Source organism: Nipponia nippon, unplaced genomic scaffold (assembly GCF_047370975.1).
Source record: "Nipponia nippon isolate SJK-2023a ecotype South Korea unplaced genomic scaffold, ASM4737097v1 scaffold_6, whole genome shotgun sequence".
Classification (NCBI taxonomy): Eukaryota; Metazoa; Chordata; class Aves; order Pelecaniformes; family Threskiornithidae; genus Nipponia; species Nipponia nippon.
Genome location: NW_028262380.1, coordinates 48,846,406 through 48,872,402, shown reverse-complemented (window position 1 = coordinate 48,872,402; position 25,997 = coordinate 48,846,406). Strand labels below are relative to the sequence as shown.

Below are 25,997 nucleotides of genomic sequence, written 5' to 3'. Positions count from 1 at the left end.
CTCAGAAGATGCTACTACAAAAAAGAATGTTTTTCTTGTAAAAATAGTGTTATGTTGCAAACTCTCCCACTGCTAATATATCTGAAACTTACGTTGCTATTTTGAGGAACTGCTGTGAGTACTGCAGTGAATCAGAATAAACGCTGTCTTTGGCAAAATTCAAAAGCACCATCTAGAATCTCCAGCTTTTTCTTAAGTAGGCTTTGATTGTATAGTCGCTTTCATTGAGTCAATGGGCAAAATCATCCTTCTCGTAGCTGCATCACATTCATCAAAATTGCATCAAAGGTGGAGCTGGCTCAGGGAGGCTGCAGAATCCTGGAAATTCCATACTCAAAAAACTTTTAAAAATGAACCACTTGTGTGAGAAGTTATTGTACCAGGTAGTGGCCAAAGCTGGAAATGTACTGACGAAATTCTATTTTCAGGTGTATGTTTTAAACCTGATTTATGTGAGCACAGGGGATAAATGACAATCACGGCCTGCTGCGTTCCAGACAAAACATCAAATATTAAAAGCACTTATTTCTGAATTGTTAATGGTTTCTTTCACTGACAAAGCTTAAAGTGTGAACATTTGAAAATTAAAGTGACTGTGATGAGCTTTGTGTATGAGACACTAAGAATCACCTGATTTTGCAATGAGATTGGGGAAATGTAAAAGACTAAGATGAAGATCAGATGAAATCGATATGAAATTTTTCAGGCAGCAGGAGTTTTCCTTGTATAAACACTGTTTGCTGGTGTAGCTGTACTTGATGGCGGAAAGATGAAATTACAGAAAATGTTTGGTTGCTAGAGAACTTTCTTCTGTTAAATGACAGGCAGCATTCACTGGAGACCTTTCAAATGTTAAATACAATTTTTTTAAAATAGTCTGTGCTTAGTCTATAACAAAAAAAATTACACTGTTTGTAACATATCGGTGTCGTCCTTATCAAAGAAATCTTCCTGCTTCTGATTATCTTGCCTGTTTTGTTTGGGTCCCCGCCCCTGACTTTTGGGTAGGAAGAGTGGGAGGCAAACACAGCTGCATCAGTGGTGAAATGAATTTCCTTTTGAAGCACATCACTGACATTCCACATGTTATACTGCCAAATGTGTGAATACATTAATGCATATTTGATAGTCTGCTCTTTCTACTCCCATTTGTGAAAGCTAGATATTTTGGTTCCACTTCTTGTAAAGCCATTTTTAACTCAAGCTTTTAAAAAGTAATACAGGTTCCTAATTGATCTCCCAAGGTTTATTGTGTGTGATTTATGGCATTTAAATAGGTGAAATCAATTTGCATTTATGTAATATTCACAGTTTATCTTACTATGGGGAAAGAAATGAAAAAAGTGAAACAAATGATCAATTCTGAAATCATGCATTTTTGCGTCATGAACAGACATTATCTTTTACAAGTATTATAGCAATTTTTAACCTTGCAGATTCCCCTTTCTTGGAAAAAAAGGAAACAAAAGGGCCCACCATAAGTGTTGTGCATCGAATTACATGTCAGTTACCGCTGTTGGGTATTTTAATTGTGAATAACTTTATGCTGCTGTACTTGCTAGCACAGAGGTGATTCCCCAGCAGCCTGTTATCAGGCAAGGCAGCACACCGTGTTCCGTAATCACTGTCATTGTCCTAGAAATAGCCACTTGCTCAATGTAGTAAGTAAACCATAACTGTACGGCCGAATACACAGCTCAGGAAGAACAGCATGAGTTCAACTCTGCCAGATTCGTGTGCCATGCATTCAGTACAGGAAGAAGATCTGATGTAACACTGCCAATAAAATACTATGGGTCATGCAAATCATTGTGGAATTGAGTGACCTTTGAATGAGCGTGATCAGCACCGAGGCAGAGGGCTTGTTATTTCTGTCTTGGAAAGTCCGAACTGCCCTCAAGCCAACCATCAAATTGTCTGAAATGGGTGACTAAAAACTGGGGTAGAAAATGTTTAGGGAAGAAGTTACTACCGCAGGAGTGTACCTGCAGTGAAGGAGCCCAGCTGGGCTCACGGCTCACATGGAAGAGGAGCCCTTGTTTCGCTGTGGGTGTGGGAGGACTGGCAGAAAGTGCTGCGACAGAGACGCTGCGGTCGGCTCCCTGGGGATTGAGCCTGCGCCTCCCAGCACTCCAGCCTGCTAGAAGTGCTGATGGATAGGAGCTCTTGCTGGGCCACCCTGCCAGGGCCTTCACTTGTCAGGTTTTCCTAAACTATTTTAGCAGGCAGTTTACTTTTCTCTGAGGTTGCTTCCTTCCTTTTCCTCTACCGTATCTTTGGTAACACCAGCACTGATAAGGGAAAAAATTGTTAGGTGAACCATTTTCAAACTCTGGCTGTGATGCAGCCATTTGACTGGCTGGTGCAGTTCCAGTTTAAGCATTTTGCCAGAAGTACTGTACATGTAAGAAATCCAATGTTTGTTAGCACTGGCTGAACCTACTGGTGCAAGAACATTTTTATTGTGGGATTTCTTTAAAAACAGACAGCCCTGTAACTCTTTCAGTCCAGAAGCAATATGCGTTTCTAGAATGCCTGCTCAGACAGAGGTGTTAGGTGCGGTGTTGTAAATTGGCTGACTGTTTCCCAGGCTCTCATCAGTGATAAACCATTTTAGAAGTTTAATTCTTCACTGTTTTGGTTTTATATGGAAATATGAATTCCTGCATAAGAATGGAACATGAGTGAATCAGTTGTTGCTTTTGTTATTTCATGGAGTTTATAAGCTATTTTTCTTTTTTTCTTCCTTTCCCCACCCCACTCCAGCAGTGTGCAGGGTAGAAGGGAACAGGACCCATATGTCAGTGGTCTAGGATGGCCAGTGAAGGCTCCAACATCCCAAGTCCTGTGGTCCGTCAGATTGACAAGCAGTTTCTGATTTGCAGCATATGCCTGGACCGTTACAAGAACCCCAAAGTACTTCCCTGCCTGCACACTTTCTGTGAGAGGTAAGTCATTTCCTCATGCTGGTACGTAGGCATTTGTGTCTGTAACAAGCACAGAGCAACACATCCTTTGGTGGACGGGGGCTTTTCTCTTTACTTGTAAAGGTCATGTTAAGGCATGATAAAGTCTGGGAAGGCTGGAGAGGCAGGGATGTAGAAAAACACTGTTATTTGTGGCAGGCAGGAAGAAGAGACAGCAGCGGAATATTTGGAATACATTCCCTTTATGCAAGAATAAGTAAAAAGTAAATCCAATGAAACTAATGAATACAGTTACAACAATGTGAAAGGTTATGGCAGTCAGAATTTGGACCTCAAATTAATGGCCTCAGATTTATACTGATTAGCCTATAATTAGAAACAATAAAAACCTTTCTTTGTTGATTTACTAAGCAGTGAAATAATTATCCCATCCTTTAATGTCCAAGGGTTAGACATGATATATACATTATTAATAACCTGTGATTAAATGTCTTCATTATTCTGCAGCTTGGTTGACTGAAGTGGAAAAGCTCTCTGAAAAGAGATGCGATAAAACAGCAACCTGCTGCCTACTGTATTCAGTTGAATGAATTGAATATAAATAGTGATACTTTAATGTTATATTATTCATCAAATGGTGGAGAAAATACAGCATCTGCAGAAAAGTTAGCTGAAGAATTATTCGTTAGACTTCTTTATCTGATGATGGGATGCAACTCTTTGGATTATATATTGAATGCCAGGAGAATTTTAATAAATGGTATTTTATGTGAACATTTAGTTCAGGAGATTTCCACCTCTTAGTTAGAATTGTGGTGTGCATATCTAATTTTGCACAGGGTGCAAGAAAAACTGTGGCGCTCTGAGTGTGTCAGATGAAATGCTTTTTAGTAGAATAATAGGAAACCCCAACTCTACTGAAGTCAGTAGTGAAACTCTCACTGAAGTCAGTGAAGTCAAGATTGTTGCCACCATGTCTTAAGTTTCTTGATTTCAGTTCATGTGTAAATCCTAAGGTCAGCTTCTGGTTTTCACTGTAATCCTCTTATGCTGATCTGGTTATGGAGAGAGGCTGGAAGAACTCCTCCAATGTACTGCTGATGTACAAAGCCTAAGCTCTCCTTTCACAGAGGCCTTACTGGGGGGTCAGGAGGCGGGCTGCCAAGGGAGGGTGAAGAGTGGTGCAAGCAAAGCCCTTGGAAGTGGATGAGAGCTGTGTAGCTGTGTGAGGTCACACTTTCTTGGTTGGCATCTCATGAGGAATTTTAGACTCCTGAAGAACTGCATTCTTCAGAGCTTATGGGACTATACTGACTTGCCAGTTGCAGTTGGATGTTGCATTCCCAGCAGCTGTTAACTTGATTTTCAAGGCCAAAAGTGGCACTATCACCTAGACTAGTCTGCTGCATATTATTGACCACAGAACTTTTGTGTCAGATTTGTATTCTGTGAAATTCAGTTTTTCTTGAAAATAAAACAAAACTGTTAAACAAAACAAAAACCACTCCCCCAAACAAACACAAGCAAAAATCTTCCCCCCAAACTCCCCTTAACATAAACTGTGATAACCTAGGACACGCTTCTCTATGTAGTAAAGAGAGCTCTGTTGATTCTGGCTAACTGCCAAATAACTTTCCTAATTGAAATAAATGGAAAAATTTCTATTGGTTTCATTGGGACCAGGTTTTAGCTCTGAAACACTAAACCCACAGATACAAGCTAATAAAGGAGATTCTATTGGAAAGACCAGGGTCAACCACCGGTTACTCAGACACAGGCTCAAATACTTGATGCAATAACTTCATGTCTGTCAAACTTTATCTGATAGTTTATCATTTTTACTATCCTGTGAGCAGGATGCAGTACATATCTGGAAGCATGGATCCGCTCTGCACAAATATCTCAAAGAAAGGCATATAACTGTTAAAATGATATCAGCTTATTGAACCTTTTTCCTATGGCAGAGAAAAAAAGATCTAAAGAAAAAAAAAAAAAAGTCCCCATAACCACTTTTACTTCTGAAGCCTGGTGATGTACCTTTCCTTTTGTAAGTAGGGGTAGCACTATTTCAAACCAATTCTTAAACTGAAGGGAGTTTTTGTCCTCTTTGATGATACTTTGCCTCTCTCTTTCTCCCCTTCCACCTCCCTTCCCCATAGGTGCTTACAGAATTACATTCCAGCCCATAGCTTAACCCTTTCTTGCCCCGTGTGCCGCCAGACCTCCATTCTGCCAGAGAAAGGGGTTTCTGCACTCCAGAACAACTTCTTTATCACCAACCTGATGGATGTCCTGCAACGAACGCCGGACAACAGCATTGAAGAGTCCTCCATCTTGGAGACTGTCACCGCTGTTGCTGCGGGCAAACCGCTCTCCTGCCCCAATCATGATGGAAATGTAAGTGAGATGAACTCCTGTGATATGTACAGGTACAGATATGTACTGACTGGTCTGGTTTGTCATGGATATTTTGTTCTGAAAAGATAGTGGGGGAATTGGAATCACAGTAGTTCTTTGATTTTATAATATGTCAACAAAAGACAAGGGATTCTTAAAATTAACTCAAATGCTCTTAATGGAGCATCTTAAAGTAGTCGGGATATTATTTCTTCTTACCAATCATCTTGGATGATACTGTCTTTTAGCACATTTGGTCAAAATTGTTGTCCTGCAAGTGCTGAACCTTGTGCCTTTGCCTCTTTGGAATGGGTTTCCGTAGCTCTCTTATTTGTAGACTCAACTATTGTCATGGGAACATATGGGCTTGTTTAGGCAGTATGCATCAGGGACTTTATAAGTTTAACTGATCTGCACACTGAGACAGTACCAAAAGCTATGTGAGCCAAGTAAAAGGGTGTCCTAGCTCAGGATGCTTTGGGTCAGCACAGGCTAGATACAGAGAGTTTCTGTTTATCCTGCAGTGTTTTGTGCATCTCATGTATCAGTCCTTGGAGGCTGCTTTGTTTTTTTCCGCCACCTACTTTTTTTGCCCAGCATCCCCCTACATACACCCTCAAATCATATCAGTGTATTTGTTGGCAAGTACCCCCAACTGAGTAAGTATCCCCAGATTATTACAAGAACAGTTCTAACTCTGCTTACTTCACAGTTTTCAATGTTAACCTGTGTGGCTTCATGGTAGGCACATGAGCTCCTGTTTCATAGCCAGGCTTATGCAAACATGTAAGTAGACCATGTCACAAAGCTGAGCGACACTGTGTTGTAAACTGAATGCTGTGCTTCTATGCAAGCCAAGAAATATGTGCCAGTATTTTAAGACAGCTCTTTGGGAATGTTTTATTTGACACTCAGTCTAGGTATATAGGTTGTATAGGAATAATTCAGCTGATAGGTAGTGATTACTCTTACAGAGGAACAGCTCAGTTACCTCTCCTTTACTGACCTGCTGGAATTAGGTGGACTTGTAGAACTGATTTGCTGTACACTTTGATTAATGAATAACTGGTGTAACTTTTTTAATGCCTACTATACCTATGTGTGTGTAGTGGTTACTGATTAATACATTCGCAGTTTTTATTTGCATTTTATTGGCTCTCCTTAAAACGAATCATGGTTCTTTTCTGATATTCCAATGATGATAGGAGCCATTTGATTGTGAACTGCAGAAAAAAGTCAAAATGAGATGTCACTGGTTTTGCATTTTACATTATCAGCTGATGATTCTTTGGGTGTGCTTAGAAAAAAATGGTTTACTTACAATTAAAAATATATCACCTTATACCTCTCTGAGAGCCCCTTTCTAGGGAAAGGTGGGTTTGTAAGTCCTCTAAACTAAACTTACGTGGCTTGCCTTGAAACATAGCATGCCTTTTAGCATGCTGAGTAGTGTGTGATGGGAATATCTTCTTGCTTCAATAAGTATCTGGGAGGGTTGGGGACAGGCTGAGGTGACTCCTATTTAAAGCTTTCTGAGCTAGGAAATTAAAAGCTAAAGCGCACACATTAGTCCTTGTGATGGGAGGAGCTGAGATGAGCTTTGGGGAGAGCTCCTTGAGGCTGGCCAGGTGGATCTGGCTGAAGGGCAGGGTGCTGGGCAATTGAGGCCTGACTGAGGAAATGGGCTTTTGCGGGCTTCATGGGTAAGCTTCATGGCAAGCTTCACTTGCCCTCAGTGCATGAGGGCACTGTGTGGCAAGTGCTTGGCTGCTAGCAGCTTTGCTGGGGGCTTCAGGGAGTGAGAGAGGATTGAGGCAGTAGCTGGAGAAGAATGCCTTCACAGAACCAGCAGTCATTCTGCATTGAATCCTCTCTCCATTAATTTTTACACATTGCTTGGGGTAGGGTCAGACCCATTGCATTTTTAATATCAAGGAAAAAATTTGCATCGAGTGTTTCATTTAAATATCACCAGATTTGCTTTGTATTAGCTTGGAAATAAGTTTCTGTTTAAACAAGTTTTTTCAATCTCTCCAGCCATGCTGGATTTAAACCTCTCTGATTAAGATCAGATAGAAACTGATGTGCAGATACTTTCTCATTGGTGTGCCTGTCTGCTTGTAACTTAGCCTTCCTCAGGCCATGTAGATTCCCTTCTTTCCATGTACTTTCACTTCCAGTTGGTCTCTTATTCCCACCACTCGTATTTTCCATACGTGTGCGTGCATCCTATTCCTCCTGCCCACATCCTCTCTTCCTCTGTTGTGGTGTCTTTGTTGTGTGTGTTCTTATGAAAAATGAAACTTAGCTTGTAGTATCTTAACATGAGATATGTTTTCCTGTGCTTGAACTATAAACAAATGCTTCCTCATATTCACCCAACACAGAGCACAAATATACATTCTTGTTAAATCGGGGTAATAGGGCACATATGTTATGGAACTTTTGAACATAACAGAAGATTCTTAACTTCTACCTACACAGCAAAATAAAATTGGCTTTATTCTCAGCTGCTAAACATCTGCAGCTCTTGTTGGATATAAGCATCCTGGCTTGGAAACATTGGCCTATAATCATTTAGGGACCATGTACAACAGCCAAGACAGGGAAGGCTGTGAAATTGTATGTCCATTACTTCATAATATGTAATGAGTGGTGTAGCCTCCTTGCAGTCACCCATCCTGAAAAGTCCACGCTTGGGTTTTATTTGAATTTGAAGTGAAAGTCAGCCCAGAGTCTAGGATCCGTGCTTTTACAGGTGTAGTGTATTTTCTGCCTACAGAGTGTAACAAGAGAGCGTACCCAATATTAGATTAAACGCTTGTAACAAGAGAGCATGCCTTATCTCTGACTAGCTTTTTCGCAAAAGATCACAGTATAGTTTGGCAACTTGACAGATATAAGATCTCATCTAGAAAAACATTTCCTGAACTTGTGCAGGTGTTGCTTACTGCCCGTATGCTTCTCTTGGAAAAATAAAAAAGCACCTATCCTTGATATTCTGATGAAGTGACTTCATAACATACCTTTTAAACCTTGTTTTTTCTCCTCACCTCTCTACTTCCCACCATATCACTTACTCATGTATCCCATTAAAGTGTAATCTAATTTTTTCTGTACTCTGCAGTATTCAGTGTGTCACTGAGGCTAAATACAAAATTCAGAATGTCAGAGTTAGACTCTTGATGAGCATTAGAACAAATAAACAGAGCTCACTGCTGGCAAAATTTTGTTCTGCCTCACCAGGAACATTTAATACAGTTAGGAAGCAATAGTGTGACTGATACAATCATATCTGACTGAATTGGAAAGTCATACAAGGGATTTGGGTGGTTCACTTGTATGTAAGCATGTTGTTTAAGTCATGACAGTCTTACAAAACTTTTTTTTAAATTTGCTTAAAGCTTTCAGATTTACTGCATGGGTAAGGCAAAAGCTATGACTAGGGAGAACAAAAGCCCACATTCTAAATTTTTCCAGATATCTGGGAAGTACCCTCAGGTAATCCAAACTCATATTCTTCTAAAAACCCAGACATACAAAGCTAAGGTACACACTAGCCCTGGGACAGGGGAATTAAGCACATGTGTGAGATGACGAAGAAGGCTGGCAAACAGCAGACTCATTCTTTTTCTCCGGACTGCTGTTTTAATTCAAAATTTCTGGTTGCAAATTTTCAAAGCCTTTGAAAAGAATTTGAATCCTAAACTCTGTTTAACTAATTTCCTCTATGCTCTGTAAGACTGCATCACATCTTGGTGCCTACCAAAGTAACTGTCAGGCCTCAGAGGATGTACTACTGTAAGACTGCTAAACTCACAGTGACTGGAGCAGTGTTGATAGGGGTTGTCATTGTTTAGAAGGTCTACTATTTTTTTTTCCTTGCTGATATATTTGATCTTACACAGTTTATTTGGAGCAGCTTTAAAATTTTCTCTCAAGTGGCTTACACGAATGGCCAACAAATTACTAAACCCTCATTGCATGTGAATCCCATATCTTGTGAATTGAGATAAGAGGGAAGAATGGGAATAAGATGGAAAAGGAGCTTATCAGAGGAAAATCCCTATTAATGCTAACAGCCACATGCAAATCATGGTTCTCACTTCTCCCTCGTAATTCTCAAGACGTCTTGGAGCAGCCAGCTACTTTGCATCGTGCTGTTACTGGTGCCTCTGCTCACCTGAAAACAGCCAGTTCTACATAACCATCTTGTTGTCAACCAACATCTCCAACACAACTGTCTTTGTGCGAGAGGTCTGAGTGCCAGAAGCATCAGCTGAGTTATTCAAGATTCTGATGCTATGTTCTGAATGCCAGGGAGCTGCCAGTGTCTTGCTTTGAAGCATATACTACGAGCTTCCTTATATACTTTTAATAAGCCTAAAATGCTTTGTGCTCAAGGACTTCCTACCTGTAAAAGAAAGTCTCATGCTGAATTTGCATATATGTGCATTATTTTGACTAACGTATGATTTTGGGCACAGCACTTTTCTGTTTCTTTCCCTTCATGAATATATTCAGAATTTGGGGTGTTTATTACATGTAAAGATCTTTTTTTTTATCTCCAGACAGCATCTTACTGGGTACATGACAGGTTGAAACAATCTCCTCCTCTTTCAAATGTAGATCAGCACACTTATTATAATCTCAGATGTAAGGTTTTGATGGTTTTAAGGGATTAGTAATGGGATATGGAGATTTTTCCCTGCAGCATGTTGGTTCATTTAGGGTGCTTTAGCAAATAAACATGCTGTTTGGTGAGCTCCATCGAGTTCATGTTCCATAGGTGGCCCTGTTATGAAAAACAGACTAAGTTTACAGTTTCTTTGCAGACCCTCTGGGGAGACTAAGGATCAAGTTAGCGAGGGGACTTGAATGCCCTGTTTTTTTAAGTTGTTTCACGGAGTACTTGAGAGAGACACCAAAACTTACTATTACACAGTATAAAGATGATGTTAGGACCAGTCTTGAAATCCAGCGTTCTGTTTCCCAGGCTGCTCTTTGACACTTTCTGATAAAATAAAATGCATTTAAACCAGTGTTTTGATATGAAATATATAAGAATAACAGCCATCTTTTAGGCAGCAAATTATTTGTGTCTAAGAAAGGAGCAACTTTGTTCAAGACCCAGTAAGGTGTGCTTTGAGTGATGTTACTGCTGCCATGTTTGAATTTAGAGTTGTGGACTGTTCCAGGTGATGGAGTTTTACTGCCAGTCCTGTGAGACAGCCATGTGCCGGGAGTGTACAGAGGGAGAACACGCAGAGCATCCCACGGTGCCACTCAAGGATGTGGTGGAGCAACACAAGGCTTCCCTCCAAGTCCAGTTGGATGCTGTCAACAAAAGGTATGGAGACTCCACTGATTGATTGATTATTTTCCATTTTCAGTTCTACCACTGGCTTCCTGTGTTACCTTGGGTAGATGTTTTAATGTGCTGGTGCCATGGACCTTTACCTAGAAAACAGGGATAGTGAGGCTAGCATAGGAGAAAAATCCACTGAGCATGATGCGCTGAGGAATTAGAGAAAAGAGCAAAAGATTCCTATCTGTCTTTCACAAAACAGATAGGCCATTAGAAATGCAAGTGTCCTCCAAAGAAGGGGCATAAAATGTTAAGGAGAGAAGTACTAGCCAGTCATGAACTTCATGATAAATAAATACTGGATGCTTAAAAGACTAGAACAAAGACTACGGTGGCAGAAAGGCTAAAAAAAAAAGAAAATGTGGTGATCTAGTTATATCTTCCTGAGTAGATACATTTGCATAAAGGACAGAGGATCCAAGGCCTCCTTGTTGGAAATGCCTAAAGTCTAATGGATTTCCACAAGGGAAAAGCCCTGGCTTAGCCTTATTTTATCAGACCAAAACCACTATGTGGTTATAAAAGGAATGAACTTCTGGGAAATGACTGAGTTTAAAGACAGCCCGCTGATGAGATTGTTTCATCAAAAGATATCGGGGCAAGGGCCAATGTTTAATGACTTTTGAAACAGCAATCTTTGTAATTTAATCCCTCCCTCAGGCTTCCAGAGATCGACTCAGCACTTCATTTTATATCTGAAATCATACACCAGTTAACCAACCAAAAGGCTAGCATTGTAGATGACATTCATTCCACTTTTGATGAACTCCAGAAGACTTTAAATGTGCGAAAGAGCGTTCTGCTTATGGAGCTGGAAGTGAATTATGGCCTTAAACACAAAGTAAGATGCATGTTTTGTTTCAATGAAAAGCTATTAATTTAATCAGCCAGTTTTTACAAATGATGCAGGACACCAGTTTGACAAATTGTGTCTGAAATCCAGAGGAGAACTTTGTTTTCCTGAAATCAAGTGCTGCAGAGCCTCGCTTGTGGGTGCCCAGCCTTATAAATGGAATCCAGACCCTGTATGGGCAGGTAGCCCTTTGTGCATGGGGTGTGAGGATCTAAAATGACCAACACACTAAGCAGGCATCTGCTTAAAACCAACATGCTGATGTGCAGATGACAATAAGGGACCACTAAGGGAAAGTCTGAAATCCTTGGGCTGCAATCCTATGAACCTCCCCATGAAGATACAGGCCAAACAGTTTCTCCTGAAGAACTGAACAAGGCTTACTGTTTTGCTTTAAAGCACTGTTTTCCTTTCAAATCCCTGGTAACATATTTCATGTTAAATGTCACTGGTTGGAACACATAAAGATTGGAGGGACTTTCTCAGGGGAATGCAGAGAGCAATAGATTCCAGAGCTGTATTCACTCTTTTACTTCCTATCTGGATGATTGAATCTTGCGTTTTTCCCCCTGTATTGTAGACTGAGCTTCAGGGAAGAAAACAGAAATCTGCCCTTTTACAAAGAGAAGCCTGTAGCCTGGTGGGTGGGGTTTTTGCTGAGGATTAGTAAGTCTGAGTCAGGCAAATGAAAGAATTTAGTCCTTGTCTTCCTGGGCATCAGTTGTCTTTTTTATATAAAAGAAAGATCTCTTCCCTCAAAGTAGCCTTTAAAAGAGAGTAGCATCAACAACTGGAGTTTCAAGAATGCCCGATAATTTTGGCATCTTTGGGCATTCTCTGCGATTACTGAACAGCTTGAGCATCTCCAGATGTCTGAAGCGGAAGAATGCTGCATTCCTGGATCTGAAACAGGCTTGATCATTAGGAAGGTATTGAACTGCTGGGGCTGTGAAAATTGGGGAATTCTAACATGTGCACAAGATGTGTATTTTCAGGAACACAGGGAGCCCAAAACCCTTGGGGCACAGCATTTAGTCATCTCCAGAGCTAAGTAGCAAAAATTTAGACTTAGATCCCAGGTTCATCTAAACATATCCAAGATGTCACAAAAACTCATTTTTTTAGCAAGCAAATACACTCACAGTGTGTACAAAGTTCATACAAGATGGAATATGATGGTAAATTACCTTATTGTTTTTTAAAACTATTTTGGGTGTTAGAGAACCAGATTTTCACAAAGCCGCACATAAGCACATAAGCAGTAAAAGAGGCATCTCCCCTGTTTGCATAAAAAAGAGCAATTGGAATTGGTTTTTGCTTTTGAATGAATAGTAGTCCTGCAAAATAATTCAAACCCAAATATCCATCATTCTGATCATGTACTTTGCAAAAATGAAAAAATGAAAGGGCTACACTATACTAAAAGAAAGTTGGCAATTCAGTTTCAGTTGTCCAATGGACTGAAGGAGGCCTCGTGTAAAATACTCTAAACACATTTTAAATATTAGTTATGGTAGGATTGAATATTTTCCATCTTTGTAATGAAAGAAAACTATATTGAGAAAATAATGGTTTTAAAATGTAGCTGCAAATTGTCTTTCTCCTCAGTTTGTGGTTTGTTATCCCAAGCATATGGGTTTTTGCTATCCTGGGATTTTCTTAGCTACGCTATCTGTTTAACTACTTATGTCCTGGAATAAAGACAAGGCAGATTAGAAATGCCTTGTATTGAATCCGGAGACGTTTATAGATGCCTAGAAAAACAAATAACTTGAAATTCCAGTGTAGTCTTGAAATTTGTTCATTCTGTTCTGCTTGCAAAAGATTTTGTGTTGTTATCACTTTCCTGTATCAGTAACTCATCAGCCTGGATTTTCTCCAGTGGGTTAAAAGCAGATAGCTTTTTAAAATTCAGAAGAAAAACGCCCTTAGAATGCAGTGTCATTACATGGTGTGTCTCAGCAAGGGAAGAGTATCTCATAGCAATAGATACACCCAGTCTCTAAGTTTACTTTAAAATCAGTTGAAATGTTTCAAAAATATTTACTTTACAGTGATCGTCAACAAAATAACTTCTCTGATCCACAGAGTTCTAGTTCTTCTCTGTAGGAAAAACATACCACATGTGTGACTGGGTACTTTGGTTTGGGGATTTCGTCAGTGGAGAGTATGGGGGGTAGCTGGAATGTTTGGGCTTTTGTGACTGTCATGAATTTCTCTGCTAGGTCGTTATAATTCAGGGATCCTTTTTCCAGTTCATTGCAAAACTGGTTTAAAAAAAAAAAAATGTTAGCCTTGTTCCCAGCCCACACCTAACAATTTTGAGGTCAATTCTGTTTTAAGGATTTTAGACTGAGGGCCAGAACTGACGCTGTAATAAAAACTCTTTCTCAGTCTTAAATATAGAGTAGCTACTTGCTGCCCACCAAAATTTCAGGCTACTCAACCCAACTCTTCCCAATATTCACAACCCATTATGTTTTGCTTTCCTGCCTGCTGAAACTAGGAAATCAACTTACCCACTTCTGCTGGGGAGACTTTTCCTTTCTTTACTTATTTACATCAGGAATCACACTTTTCCTCAGGATGGAGGTACAGATCTTGAGAGTGCCTTCTTGTCTGTCCCCATAGAGGAGTAACCCAAGGTTTCCCTTGGCTCTGAAGAAATAATTTCAAGAAGTTTCTTGCAGCCTCCCTTATTAATGGGCCTGATGACTCCAAAATATCTCTATCTCTGTGCACATGGCTCAGTTCCCGGTAACTATATCATTAACTGTGCCTGCTGAGAGTTAGATGGAGCAGGTTTCAAACTTCTACATTCTTCTACAGACAAGAGAGATGGGTGGGGCAATAATTCAATCTAGTGTGACAGTGGATCTGTGAAGCCTTGAAGACCCAAAAGAGGGTACATTTTTTGCGTTGCGGCATGATATTCCAAGAACATGTAGCAATCAGTGTGGTCCTTTTTCTAAAATGAAACTTTAAAGTAAATTCTAAAATAAAGCACTATAAATTGGGTTTCTACAAAGGCCTTCAGATATAAAGCATGCTACATATTGCTAGGATAGTTCTTGTAATATGGTGCTAACCTGGTGTTTGGTAATGCACACAGGTCCTCCAGACACAGCTGGATACCTTACTTGAAGGACAAGAAAGCATTAAAAGTTGCAGCAACTTTACAGCCCAAGCCCTCAACCATGGCACTGAAACTGAAGTTCTGCTGGTGAAGAAGCAAATGAGTGACAAGCTGAACGAACTGGCCGAGCGGGACTTCCCATTGCAGCCACGTGAAAACGATCAGTTGGACTTCATAGTGGAAACAGAAGGCCTGAAGAAGTCCATTCACAATCTGGGTACTATTTTAACCACCAATGCTGTTGCCTCTGAAACAGTGGCCACAGGTGAGGGACTGAGGCAGACAGTGATCGGACAGCCCATGTCCGTTACTATCACAACTAAAGACAAAGATGGGGAGCTCTGTAAATCTGGGAACGCTTACCTCACTGCTGAACTGAGCACGCCTGACGGGAGTGTAGCAGATGGAGAAATACTTGACAATAAAAATGGCACTTATGAATTTTTGTATACTGTTCAGAAAGAAGGGGACTTCACTTTGTCACTGAGACTTTATGATCAACATATCAAGGGCAGCCCGTTCAAACTTAAAGTGGTCAGATCAGCAGATGTGTCCCCTACCACTGAAGGGGTTAAGAGGCGTGTTAAATCTCCTGGCAGTGGTCACGTGAAGCAGAAAGCAGTGAAAAGACCTGCGAGCATGTACAGCACCGGCAAAAGAAAAGAGAATCCCATTGAAGATGATTTGATCTTCAGAGTAGGTAGGTGACTTGTCTGCTACCTATAGATATACTTAAAAATATTTCAAGAAAACTGGATGAAAAAATCCAGAAGTCGAATTATTTTAAGGTTAAAGCTGTAAATAGAGCAACCTGATAATACCTTTAGGCCTCTTGACTTTTTTTCCTATGTAAATTTTAAAAGCACATACTTCAGAAATTCCATTCGCAGCAAATATTTAATTGGAATTTGGGTTGAGAAATGCATACATTTGATTTGGGATAAAATATTTTACCATCTCGTCTGTACTCTGTTGGGCATCATAAAATGAAAATATAATAAGATCGATGCTTCAGATTAGATTAAATTACTTCTTTAAAAAGTTGCATGGCAAGATGGGAAGTAGGAGGACTCCTTCTCTAAAACCATTGCCCTAAAGATTAATCTAATTAATTAACCTGGAACTATACATGCTAAATCCTGTGGTCATATATAGTTATTTCATTATGTCAGCATTGGACAAAATTACGATTTCCTTTATTTGCTTTTTTCCCCCAATATCTAAATATGTTTGGTTCTTTATATAGTGTAAATATACCTCTAAATCTGTGGACTTCTAATGCTTGGTAAAAATAAAACATCTTGGTGTCATTTACTGTGATTAGATCTTTTGACAGACTGTTTTTAAGCTATATAATATTAATAATTCATCATTTTAAAAGTCTGTACCATGGGGTATTGTATTTATATAATGTCAGCATATATAGTTAGAAAATACTTCTCACTTTGCACAGCTAAAGAAAAAAACAAGTTAATTCTTAACGTGTGCAAGTCAGGATTTCAGCAGTATGTGTTACCAAGTATGACAACCAGTTGGCAACGTGGCTTTCCCCTTTGTAGCAGAGAATGGATGGTGGTTAATCCTGGAGGGTTTTGCAGTAATTCTATTGAAAATTCATCTGGACACCATTTGTCAGTTGGTTAACCCTGTCCATCTGATTTCTCATCTGTCAGTATTTCTAATAGATTCCTTGCTTTGATAGAGAGTACATGCAATAACATCATCGTTTTATATCAGAAAATGTATTCAGCAAGCGTGCTTTGCTTGCTGAACAGGACAGTACAACGTAAGCTTTGGATGAAGCCACTCATAAAATGACCAGCCTTTCCCAGATGGCCAGTACATTTCCTAGTAAGATAAATGACCCCATAAATACAACAACTCAAAGCATTTTTTACAGAGGCAATGATATCCAGCTTTACTGTTGCTAAGGCTAAATGTTATGGTGACTGCTGAGTCAAAAGTTCAAAATATGATGTAGAACAATTCCTACTGAAGTCGAGCCAGCCCTGTCTAGCAGTAACCGTGCTTTATCGTCCAAAGCTGGTAGGCAACCTTTGTTAAATTAGTACCCAGACATAGCCCTTCCTCTAGCAGGAGGGTGTCTTTGTTGCAAAAGCTATTGCTGTAGTCACCACTGGCAGAGCCCCTCTTAGCAACCCCATGGGGAGAGAAGCCCTTGCACAGGGCAGAGTGATCAGCCTCAGGCTCCTGCTGGAATGGAAAGGGACCTGTGGCTCTTTCCCAAATGCAGTTTCACTGCTGGTACTGGTAAGAGTGGCAGGGGGTATGGATAAATGTAACCTAGATCTTTTTTGGGCCATGTTTTGAGACAGAGTTAAACAATAAGAATAATGTCTGAACGCTGTCTAATCTCTTCTGGAACGGTTGTGACATGTTGTATGCTAGACAGAGAAGGGGCTGGATGGACAAATTCAGGCAGAAAGAGTCTGTGGCTCTGTAGCAGGTAGGAACAGGATAGGAAAGCCTGCACAGGTACACTGTGCCTGTGAGTGACAGGGGAGCTCTGTTACCCGGTGTGGCTGACACCTTCACTGAATGCTAAGCCCTTTTGTTCACATATATCAAGCATTAATTTGTCCCGGTGTGGAAATCATAGATCTAAATACTTTAAAAAAAAAAGTCCTGAAGTTATTTTAAAACTGTTAATATTCTTATTACAAAGCTTTTGGTATGGATTCAAGTGATTTCAGCTTGTAATTTCTGCTTCTGTACCCCTTGCTTCTAGTGAGCAGCTTCTAGCCTGACTACCACATAGTGGTATAGCTCTGGTTTGGGTTTTGGTGGTGATGGTGGTGTTTGTTGGATTATTTTTTTTTAACTATTCTCTCCAAAACACCACAAACTCTAGAAGTCTTAAATGTTTTCCAAAAAGTGCAGTGTGCCCTTTCTTTCTGTTTTGATGCAATCAGGACCATGTGCTTTATTTTGGAGTTCTGCCTCCTCCCCTTCTTCACCACTCTACCCCCCATAAAAAGAAGAGGAAATAATTAGAACAAGAGCTACACGTCTCAGAGCTTTTGCTTGATGAAACCTTAGGAGTGTCCACATTTGGGATATATGGATCGCTATTTCATTGAAAAACTTAGCTTAGAGTAATATTTCATCCTATTACATGTTCAGTTCTCAGCCACTCATTTCACAGGATGACCCTACATAGAGATGTCCCTCTGGGCTTCTGTGGGCTTATATATGCATTGTCTGAAAGGTCTCTTAAGCCATTGCAGCCGTAATGCTCTAGCTTTTTATACTCTTCCAAAATATGTGAAATTAATGAAGACAGGTAAAACTTCTGACATTTTCACAGGGATTGCCTTCACGGTTTTAAGAGTTGTTTAGTACCAGTTTTAGCTCACTTCAAAAAGTTAAGGTTTGGTTCATTTGTTGCTAAGGTAATGTAAAATAAAGTTTATCACTGTTTTCCAACACAACTCCATATCTCTATTTTGAACCCATTATTGAATTCCTCTGATAGCCCTGGCCAAATCTGGATTTGTATTTTAAACTGGGCAAGATAAATCTTATATTTGGCCTGCCAGAAGCTCATACAGCTGTGTAGGAGAACCATACTGTAATATTCCTATGGGCATCCAAGTAAACAGAGTATGCTATTGTATATATGCTGATATATGGGCTTTTATGCACAAGTAAATTGATCAGCTCCTAGCAAGAGATTGTTCTTGTGCTAGTACTAACAGAGATAGCATTAATACAACATTAGTACAGTTAAGTGCTTTCATTCATGGGGAATTGTGCATTGTACCTTTTGCCAATTCCATGTTATTCATGGCTTTTAAAATGGCATGTGGTTCTATGCAGACATTTTAAGGTCAAGCTATTGACTACGCATTCATACATTCGTGTAATTCATTATTTACAAGAACAGAGTATTTCTTGCTTCCTCCTCTTCTCTCTCAATAACTTATATCCTCAACCTTTTTTTAAAATTTTTTAAACAGGTGTGATCTCTAAGATTGTGCCCATGCAGTATCTGTGTAGCATGTACTTAGTTTATACAAATGAAAACAACAACGTGGTTATGATACCCAGAAAATAATTGTTGTGCAATGGTTATTTCTACCTCTACAAGTGGTAGGAAGCACTGAAGTGAGAGGGGAGGCTCTTTTCCATTACCTTGCTTCTGTGCCTTAGGCCCATGCTCAGCAGAGGTAAATGGAGGTGAGGGATGTTCACAGTGCCAGCCACGTCCACCTTCCCTGGTAAATCTCTCCCATGTCCTCCAAAGGAGGGTTAAGAGCCATGGGTGGCATCAGTTATCTGCTCTGTCAAGGACACCATCCTGTGCTCTAGCTCTGCCATGCCGTGCCATATGCCTTGGTATTTTTTCTGTTCTGGCACTTTTCATGACTGGGTTCTTTGACACTGTTTAGCAATAGTGGTGCTATTTCCAACTTTAACTGCTTTTTCTCTTCATTTATTTATACTTCGGATTGGCATCAGATACAGCCAGATGGAGAGCTGGCTCTCTGCTAGAAAGTTCAATTTTCCTTTTCCTCAGACTGTGTTTAGTTGTCTGTTCAGTCATGTAACTGAGCATTTAAGTTTAGCTGGTACATTTAATGTGTGTAATTCACTCTGATTTAAAGGAAAAAAAAAGTCCCTTTAACAGTACCTTCTGTCAGCCTTCTCACCAGGTGCGGATGTCGTCTGGTCTGTTACCAATGCTGAAAGCAAATAGCAGCCTTATTGTGAATTTACTCCACATGAAAACTCATGAACAAGGCCTGTGTAACAATAGCTTTAGGGCAGTTTAAAAGGAGGCTTAGGGGGAGCAAAGGGATTCTTGATCCGGTGTTTCTTCTTTGATTTTCTCTGAAGGCCTCTGCCTGAAACTCTATTGGATTATCCTGTTTGAAAGGAACAGGGCTGCCCATAGACATACAATTTTTGAGCTTTTACAAAAAGACAAGTGGGTTACATAGGTACACATCTTCTTGAAAAAACATGTATTTTTCCAGCTGCAGTTAACCCCCTTGTATGGATGGTCCAGAGGAACCTTCTCCCCTGTAGCAAGCAGCACCTGCTTCTTCCCATTCCCCCGTCCCTTCTCTACCTTTCCAGCAGGGTCCTGTCCTGGACAAATTACAGCCTGGCTAAGGACGCTGGAGAAGGAAGGGATGTGTATGTTGTTCCCTGTAGTGCAGAAGTATGATACATGGAATGCAGAGACCCCTCTGACACAGTTTAATCAGTTGTTCTTCATTCTCTATTTCGGAACTCTGGAACAAATCCATTAATAAGTAGTATGAAATAGCAAGATGTTTTCTATGCAGAATTTATATTTCTGTAGAAATAGGAAAGCCTAGTAATGGGGAAATGGGATTCCATTTTCCAGTTTATTAGCTCAAACCCCTCTGAGGCTTGTCATGAACTCTTTATGGGTTTGTGATGGCCAGTGAGAAATTTGGCCAGGCCTACGTTGCATGGTTTTGCAGTCATACCTGTATTGGATGGGGGCTGAAGAACTCTGACATCATATTGGTGGCAAAATCCCCAGCGTGGGTCTGATGTCCTGATGAGAGAGACCTGGTCTTGGTTTAACTGATGTCATTTGGGGTTTTGCTGCTGTACCAGCAGAGAACTGCTTCTGAGGTGCACCTGCCCCCAGGATGTGTACATACCTAGCTGTGGCGGCAGGGGCTCTGCTGTACAAGCAAGGCTTGGAGGTGGTCTTGGCCAAGCTTTTAGGGACAGATGCTGTGTAAAGCAAATTAATATAAATCAGCACAAACTTCACTACCAACAGTGTGTGGGAGTATCTGCCAGAGTTCCTACTGAATTATTCATTCCTCTTTAAAGGTTACAAACATTGTGTGCCTTCATCCAACAGACTGATTTTAAAACTGAGATTTGCATGGGAACTTTGATTAGAATCACTGACATTTACTTCACAATAAGCACATACCTTGTTAACAATCTGATTCAGCGCAGTTCTATGACAGAGCCTTTTGTGTTTCAGCTGTATCTATTGTGGGAGAGGGCATCACATCCTTATAACGTGTAAGGTTTGACTGAGGAAAAAAGAAGCAAAGCTAGAGAACAAGAAAGCAACTCCTTGATACCTGTCTATGCAGTATGTATGGAGACCTTTCCATGCTGTTTACTTTTATCCTGTCTTTCAGGACCACGTAGAGAACAGTCCAAGAAGAAGTATTTGAAGTGTTGTAGGCAGGAAAGAAATGGTACTTACACAACGTGTTATGGCTACTTGCAACCTCTGAAGTCTCCCCATTAATCTGTAACCTTTCTGCAGGGTTTTTGTCTCTCTGAATCCATTCCCTTCCTGCTGGGTGCAGTGACATGTTTTTTCTTTCTGTTTTAGGAAGCTGGTAAATCTAGGTTAGCAAGCAGGGAGGTTATTATTCATATTAGTAAAACTTAGAAAGCAAAAAACACTCCTTCCATTACTATGAGCATCAAAAATGTACATTGTACAACAGGTTTGTCCGGATGCCCAGCACTTACAGAGCAGATTCTTATTGCAGTTACACGATGTAATTTTTAACATCTCTTGTGATGTTAATGGGCTTTACATTTTTTTTCCTTCTTTTTGGTGAGATTCAATCTGGCCTGTATTGTGCAAGAATAAAAGATTGAAATTATGAAGCATTTCATGTGTGCTAGATTTTCTTGAGCTGAAAATGGATGCTCTTCTGTTGAAGGCATACCTTCAAAGCTAAATTAATTGGTTTGTGCAGGCTACGCTCAGTAATACCAGAAGGAATTAGATAGGGCTAAGGCAAATCTGATTGCTTATTTAGAGAACTGTATACAAAGATGGTATAAAAGGAGCTATTCTACAGGCCACAGATCTGCTTCCTAGTAACTCTCTTCAGCCTGCTCTTTTGAAAACTCTGCTGTCCTCTCCCAATCCCAAGCAGCTTGCCACAGAAGTTGCAGTAAAATGTCTGTCTTTTCCTCCTTTGTGCCCCGCAGTAGCTCAGAACAGGAGGGAGGTAAGGCTGGGCAAAGACAGGCACGAAAGATGCAGGCTTTCATCTGCAAACCAGGCTGCTTGGGAAACACTGGAACAAGGGTGCCACAACTGTTCCCTCACTCCAGCCCTGTGCATTTGTAATGTTGGTGCCTCCCTAGGCTAAGGAGTGATGGGTGACTGCCCATGACTGAGAGAAGAGAAGAAAAACCATGGGGTGCCGTGATGCGGAGGGATGGTATCTTGCAATGAAAGATTTGCTGAAGACTCTCTCTCAGGCAGGTATGTTTATAAGGCAGGAATCTCTACTTACAGGAAGGAGCTATCATCCTTTGGTATTACAGAGTCAGTTGCAGGAGCCTGCTTTTCCAGAGGCTGACTTATTTTACTGCGAGCTTTCCTCTCATCTTCTGAACTGCTGCCACTGCCTGTGCTTAGATTCAGATCTTTGCTGGCATAGTGAATTATTCAGATCGGAAAGTTCAAAGTTACCTATTTTCCTCTTGAATATAAGTTAGGAAATAAGCTGTGTTTCACTAACCTCAGCTTTCTTCTTTGGAGAAATTTGTGCCACTGCAGAGGGGACTGTATAAAGGCCTGTGTGCAAATTAGGGCCTATGTGATGGGTTTAATAGCTGCAAAGTGCTATGTACAAGGACGTTGCATGGAGCTGAATTTCATCTGCACGCTGTGCTAGTAAATTACTGTTTCTTAAACTTACTGGGAAATGTGACTACGGCATTCCTGGGTAATTTCTTCTATTTTTCCTTTGATGTATGTTTACAAGGCCCCACTGAAGAACACTCTGAGTAACTCTTTATATAGGTCTCTCTTATCTTTAAAAATTAAATTCCTTGACTTTCAAGAACATTTTTCTAAGGGTAAAGAGCATACATTCCATAATGTTTGTGCTAGTTGGTTCCAGATGCTCTAGCTTATGCCTCCTCTTTTCTAACAAAAGTTTTCCCTTTACTCTCAGTAGTAAAAAGAATGTTTCTCCCTTTTCATCCATTGTCTTTGGCTAAAAGGCAAAAAGGAAACTTATCATTAGCATATGGTGGAAAAAAATTACTGCATGCATCCCTCAGGCACTGCTCATTAAAAGAACACACAGAAATGGCTCAAGTGTGGGTAATGTAATTGGTGTGTAACTCACTATTCCCTGAATATGTACTTTCCCCTTGCAGTACAAAAACTGTGAATTATTTGCCTTGTTCAGAGGATGTAAGCATATGGAGTTCAAGAAAACAAGCCTGGAAACAAAGGGACATGCTTGCAGCACCAAGCGCAGAGGAATTAAATGTTACTTGTTAGCCAGTGACAGGAAATACGCAACCCACAGCCATCACCACAGCAGAAAGAAGCGTTGTTAAGAGCATACACATCCCTAATGAAAGCTAAATACAAATTAGAGCTAATATGTATGTCTTATATTGGGCATCACAGTCAGAACAGTTTTAATCGCTGGGCTCCAGGTTATTTTGGACTGACTAAAATAAAATACAAGTTTTTCAGTTAAAACCATATATTGAAACCAATTAATGTCTGATATGCAGCCAGTGAATGCTTGTAAAAATACTTCACCAGGAAAAATAGTGCTGCATCCAAGTCTTGGAAAGAACAGCTTACATAGTCTTTTTGTTTCAAAATTCATTCATTCATTATGAATAACCTTGGGGTCCAAGATCATAACTGCAGTCTTGTCTTAGAGACCCCTGAGCCTCCTACACAAACAGCAGGAATTTGGATACTGTTCCTGTGCTCCAGGTGTAATTTGGACCAGCCACTTTAGGACTGACCTTTTAAAGACATCAGTTTCCTGTGTGACTCTCTATAGAACCTCTCAGAACGAACGTCTAAGTAATGAGGCATCTAAACTTAATGAACTTTTGTGAAAATTTGACATTTTACAGCTCCTTATCCCCTTAAGCCACTGGGGAAAAGACTTACAGTTCTATGTAAATCACTATTGCATTTGTCCTGGATAAAAATGGGACCTCTGTGTGTGTATACTGCTTTATGAGAACAATCTAAGGTCTTTGCAGAAGTGTTCAGTCTCCAGATGTTGGTCTTCATTGGCCCACATGTCCCAGTCATTCAAAACCAGTTCTTCATATGAGTTTCCTTTCTAAGGGAATTTTTAAAGCCTGTGACTGAAAACTGTGTATGAGTGAATAGGAAACTTTCCTGTCTTGAAATGGCCCCATCCAAAGTGATCACTGATATGTTTTACCTCAACTTTGTGACTTCACTGAGGAGATTTAGCTAATTGTACTAAAACCTTGTCATCTGTCCAGGTTCTTATCTTAGCCTCTGTCTGTATCTTCCCATAGTACCGCCCCTTTCTCTACCTTCTCAGTTGAATAAAAATCTGCAATTTAAAAAAAGTCCATCACTTATGAGAAAACATTTTACTAGTTCCCTCATGCAAGAGGCAAACGGTGAACACTTTGATTTGTGAAGGCCAAAGAGGTAATTACGTTGATGGGGGCTTAGATGGCATACATGCCAAAGAGTAAGAACAATCCCTTCTTGTACTTAGAATTGTGGAGCTGTTACTGAGATGGTTCTTTGAAATTGTAGTAGTGATAAGAACTCTTCAAGATAGAAATCTATAGATCAAGGATGTAATAAATCCATGTGTTGGCATTTAGTTCCCAGCTGATCAGTCCTGTCTGACCTGATTTCTTATGTGCTTTGTGTTCAATTTTAGGCACCAAAGGAAGAAACAAAGGGGAATTTACAAATCTTCAAGGTGTAGCTGCATCTACAAATGGAAAAATATTAATAGCAGACAGTAACAACCAGTGTGTGCAGGTATGAGGATATGCCATTTTAATATTTTTCTTTTTTGCCCCACCCCCACATCTCTGCCGCCTTTGTAGTCCAGGGAAGACACATTTTGTACAATTCAAGCAGATATAGAAAATACAGAGGAAGCTCAACTTATTTATCATTCATTATCATTCCATCTTCTTGACCTGCAGCTATCTTTTTCAGATCTATACTATATTTAGTATGTATATCAGAGTTTATTTCCCTTCCTTATGACATTTGGCAATGAATGAAGAAAACAAACGGTGCAATAATCTGGAAAAATGCCTTTTTGTAAATATCATTTTACATTGTAAATTTATCCCTCTGTGTTTCCAAATATAAATCTAGGGCAAGGTGCCACAAATATAATTTCTTAAGCAAATACAAATACAAAAATAAATACGTAGATGTCATTTTCAAGTGGCTTTTAGTCTACTTAATTGACTTTTCTGTCTGATATCATGATCAAATCTTTTCTGTGGTAGCACCCCTGACACCCATGATTTCTTGGCTTCTATAACCTGTGTGAAAATCAAGCTGTGTTTTTTCTTTTGCTTGCCGTGTATCTTTTTTACCATTAACAATTTGTCATCACTCTTCAGGCTGCCCATGTGGTAGCAATGAACAAGGCAGCAGTGTGGCTTGTTCTTCAGTATGTGAGAACCAGGAAGCCACATGCAGTAAGAACTCGTTTCCAGGCCTTTTCAAAGAGACAGAGTCAAATGTTCATCAGCACTCTCACACTTTGTAATTTGCAGCCACTTCAGAGGAACTTCAGTGTCTAATTACCTGGCCTGGGGACACCACCAGTGGACTGAATTTTGTATGGCTAAAGCATCTCTCAGGAAATGGCCTAATACCCCTTTACTTAGGGAAGTAAAATAATTAAATTTTGAAATTCTCTTTTAGCTTCTATTCCTACCTTTTCTACAGACTTAGTACTCGACTGTGGCCAAGCCACTCAGTGCCTCAGTTTCCTCATTTCTAATACGGGAATAATACCACTTCCTTCCAGCTGAGAGGGACATTGTGAAGCTTAATTCACTAATGTTTGTAAAGTACTTTGAGATCACTGAAGAAACGGTGCAATGTAATTGCAGAGAACTTCTTTATTTTTAAATTAGGTTCCAGGTGGAAGCCTCTTCTTAAATTACACACATCACTTTCAAATATGGACTGTGTAAAAGTGCTTCTTGTTCCTAACTCTCTTCCTACTGAACACTATAGTGTTCATTAGTGACTTGCTAAAATCTAAGCTCCAACAAATAGATGATGTTATTATGCAGACTTAATTTTAAAATGAATGTTTTCTGTTACAGATATTTTCCAACGATGGTCAGTTCAAAAGCCGTTTTGGCATACGAGGAAGGTCTCCCGGCCAGTTGCAGCGGCCAACAGGAGTGGCTGTGCATCCCAGTGGTGACATCATTATTGCAGATTATGATAACAAATGGGTTAGCATATTCTCATCAGATGGAAAATTTAAGGTACGAGTTACCACGTGAACTCTCCTGAGCTTTCTC

The 25,997-nt window shown here is 40.0% G+C and overlaps 1 protein-coding gene across 13 annotated transcripts in view; it reads left to right on the top strand.

Annotated features, from left to right (window-relative positions):
• The window catches only part of TRIM2 (tripartite motif containing 2), a 118,449-nt gene that overhangs the window by 75,956 nt on the left and 16,496 nt on the right, over nucleotides 1-25,997 (top strand). For 10 of the 13 annotated variants that reach the window (XM_009474737.2, XM_009474736.2, XM_087736958.1 and 7 more), the window contains 7 exons: nucleotides 2,767-2,948; nucleotides 5,087-5,324; nucleotides 10,523-10,674; nucleotides 11,353-11,533; nucleotides 14,658-15,381; nucleotides 24,371-24,474; nucleotides 25,794-25,961. In XM_009474737.2, coding sequence (XP_009473012.2) covers nucleotides 2,815-2,948; nucleotides 5,087-5,324; nucleotides 10,523-10,674; nucleotides 11,353-11,533; nucleotides 14,658-15,381; nucleotides 24,371-24,474; nucleotides 25,794-25,961 — 1,701 coding nt within the window. In that variant the 5' untranslated portion in view covers nucleotides 2,767-2,814. The remainder of the gene's footprint in view (nucleotides 1-2,766; nucleotides 2,949-5,086; nucleotides 5,325-10,522; nucleotides 10,675-11,352; nucleotides 11,534-14,657; nucleotides 15,382-24,370; nucleotides 24,475-25,793; nucleotides 25,962-25,997) is intronic. The other 3 variants (XM_087736962.1, XM_087736960.1, XM_087736961.1) reach the window with 1 other exon arrangement.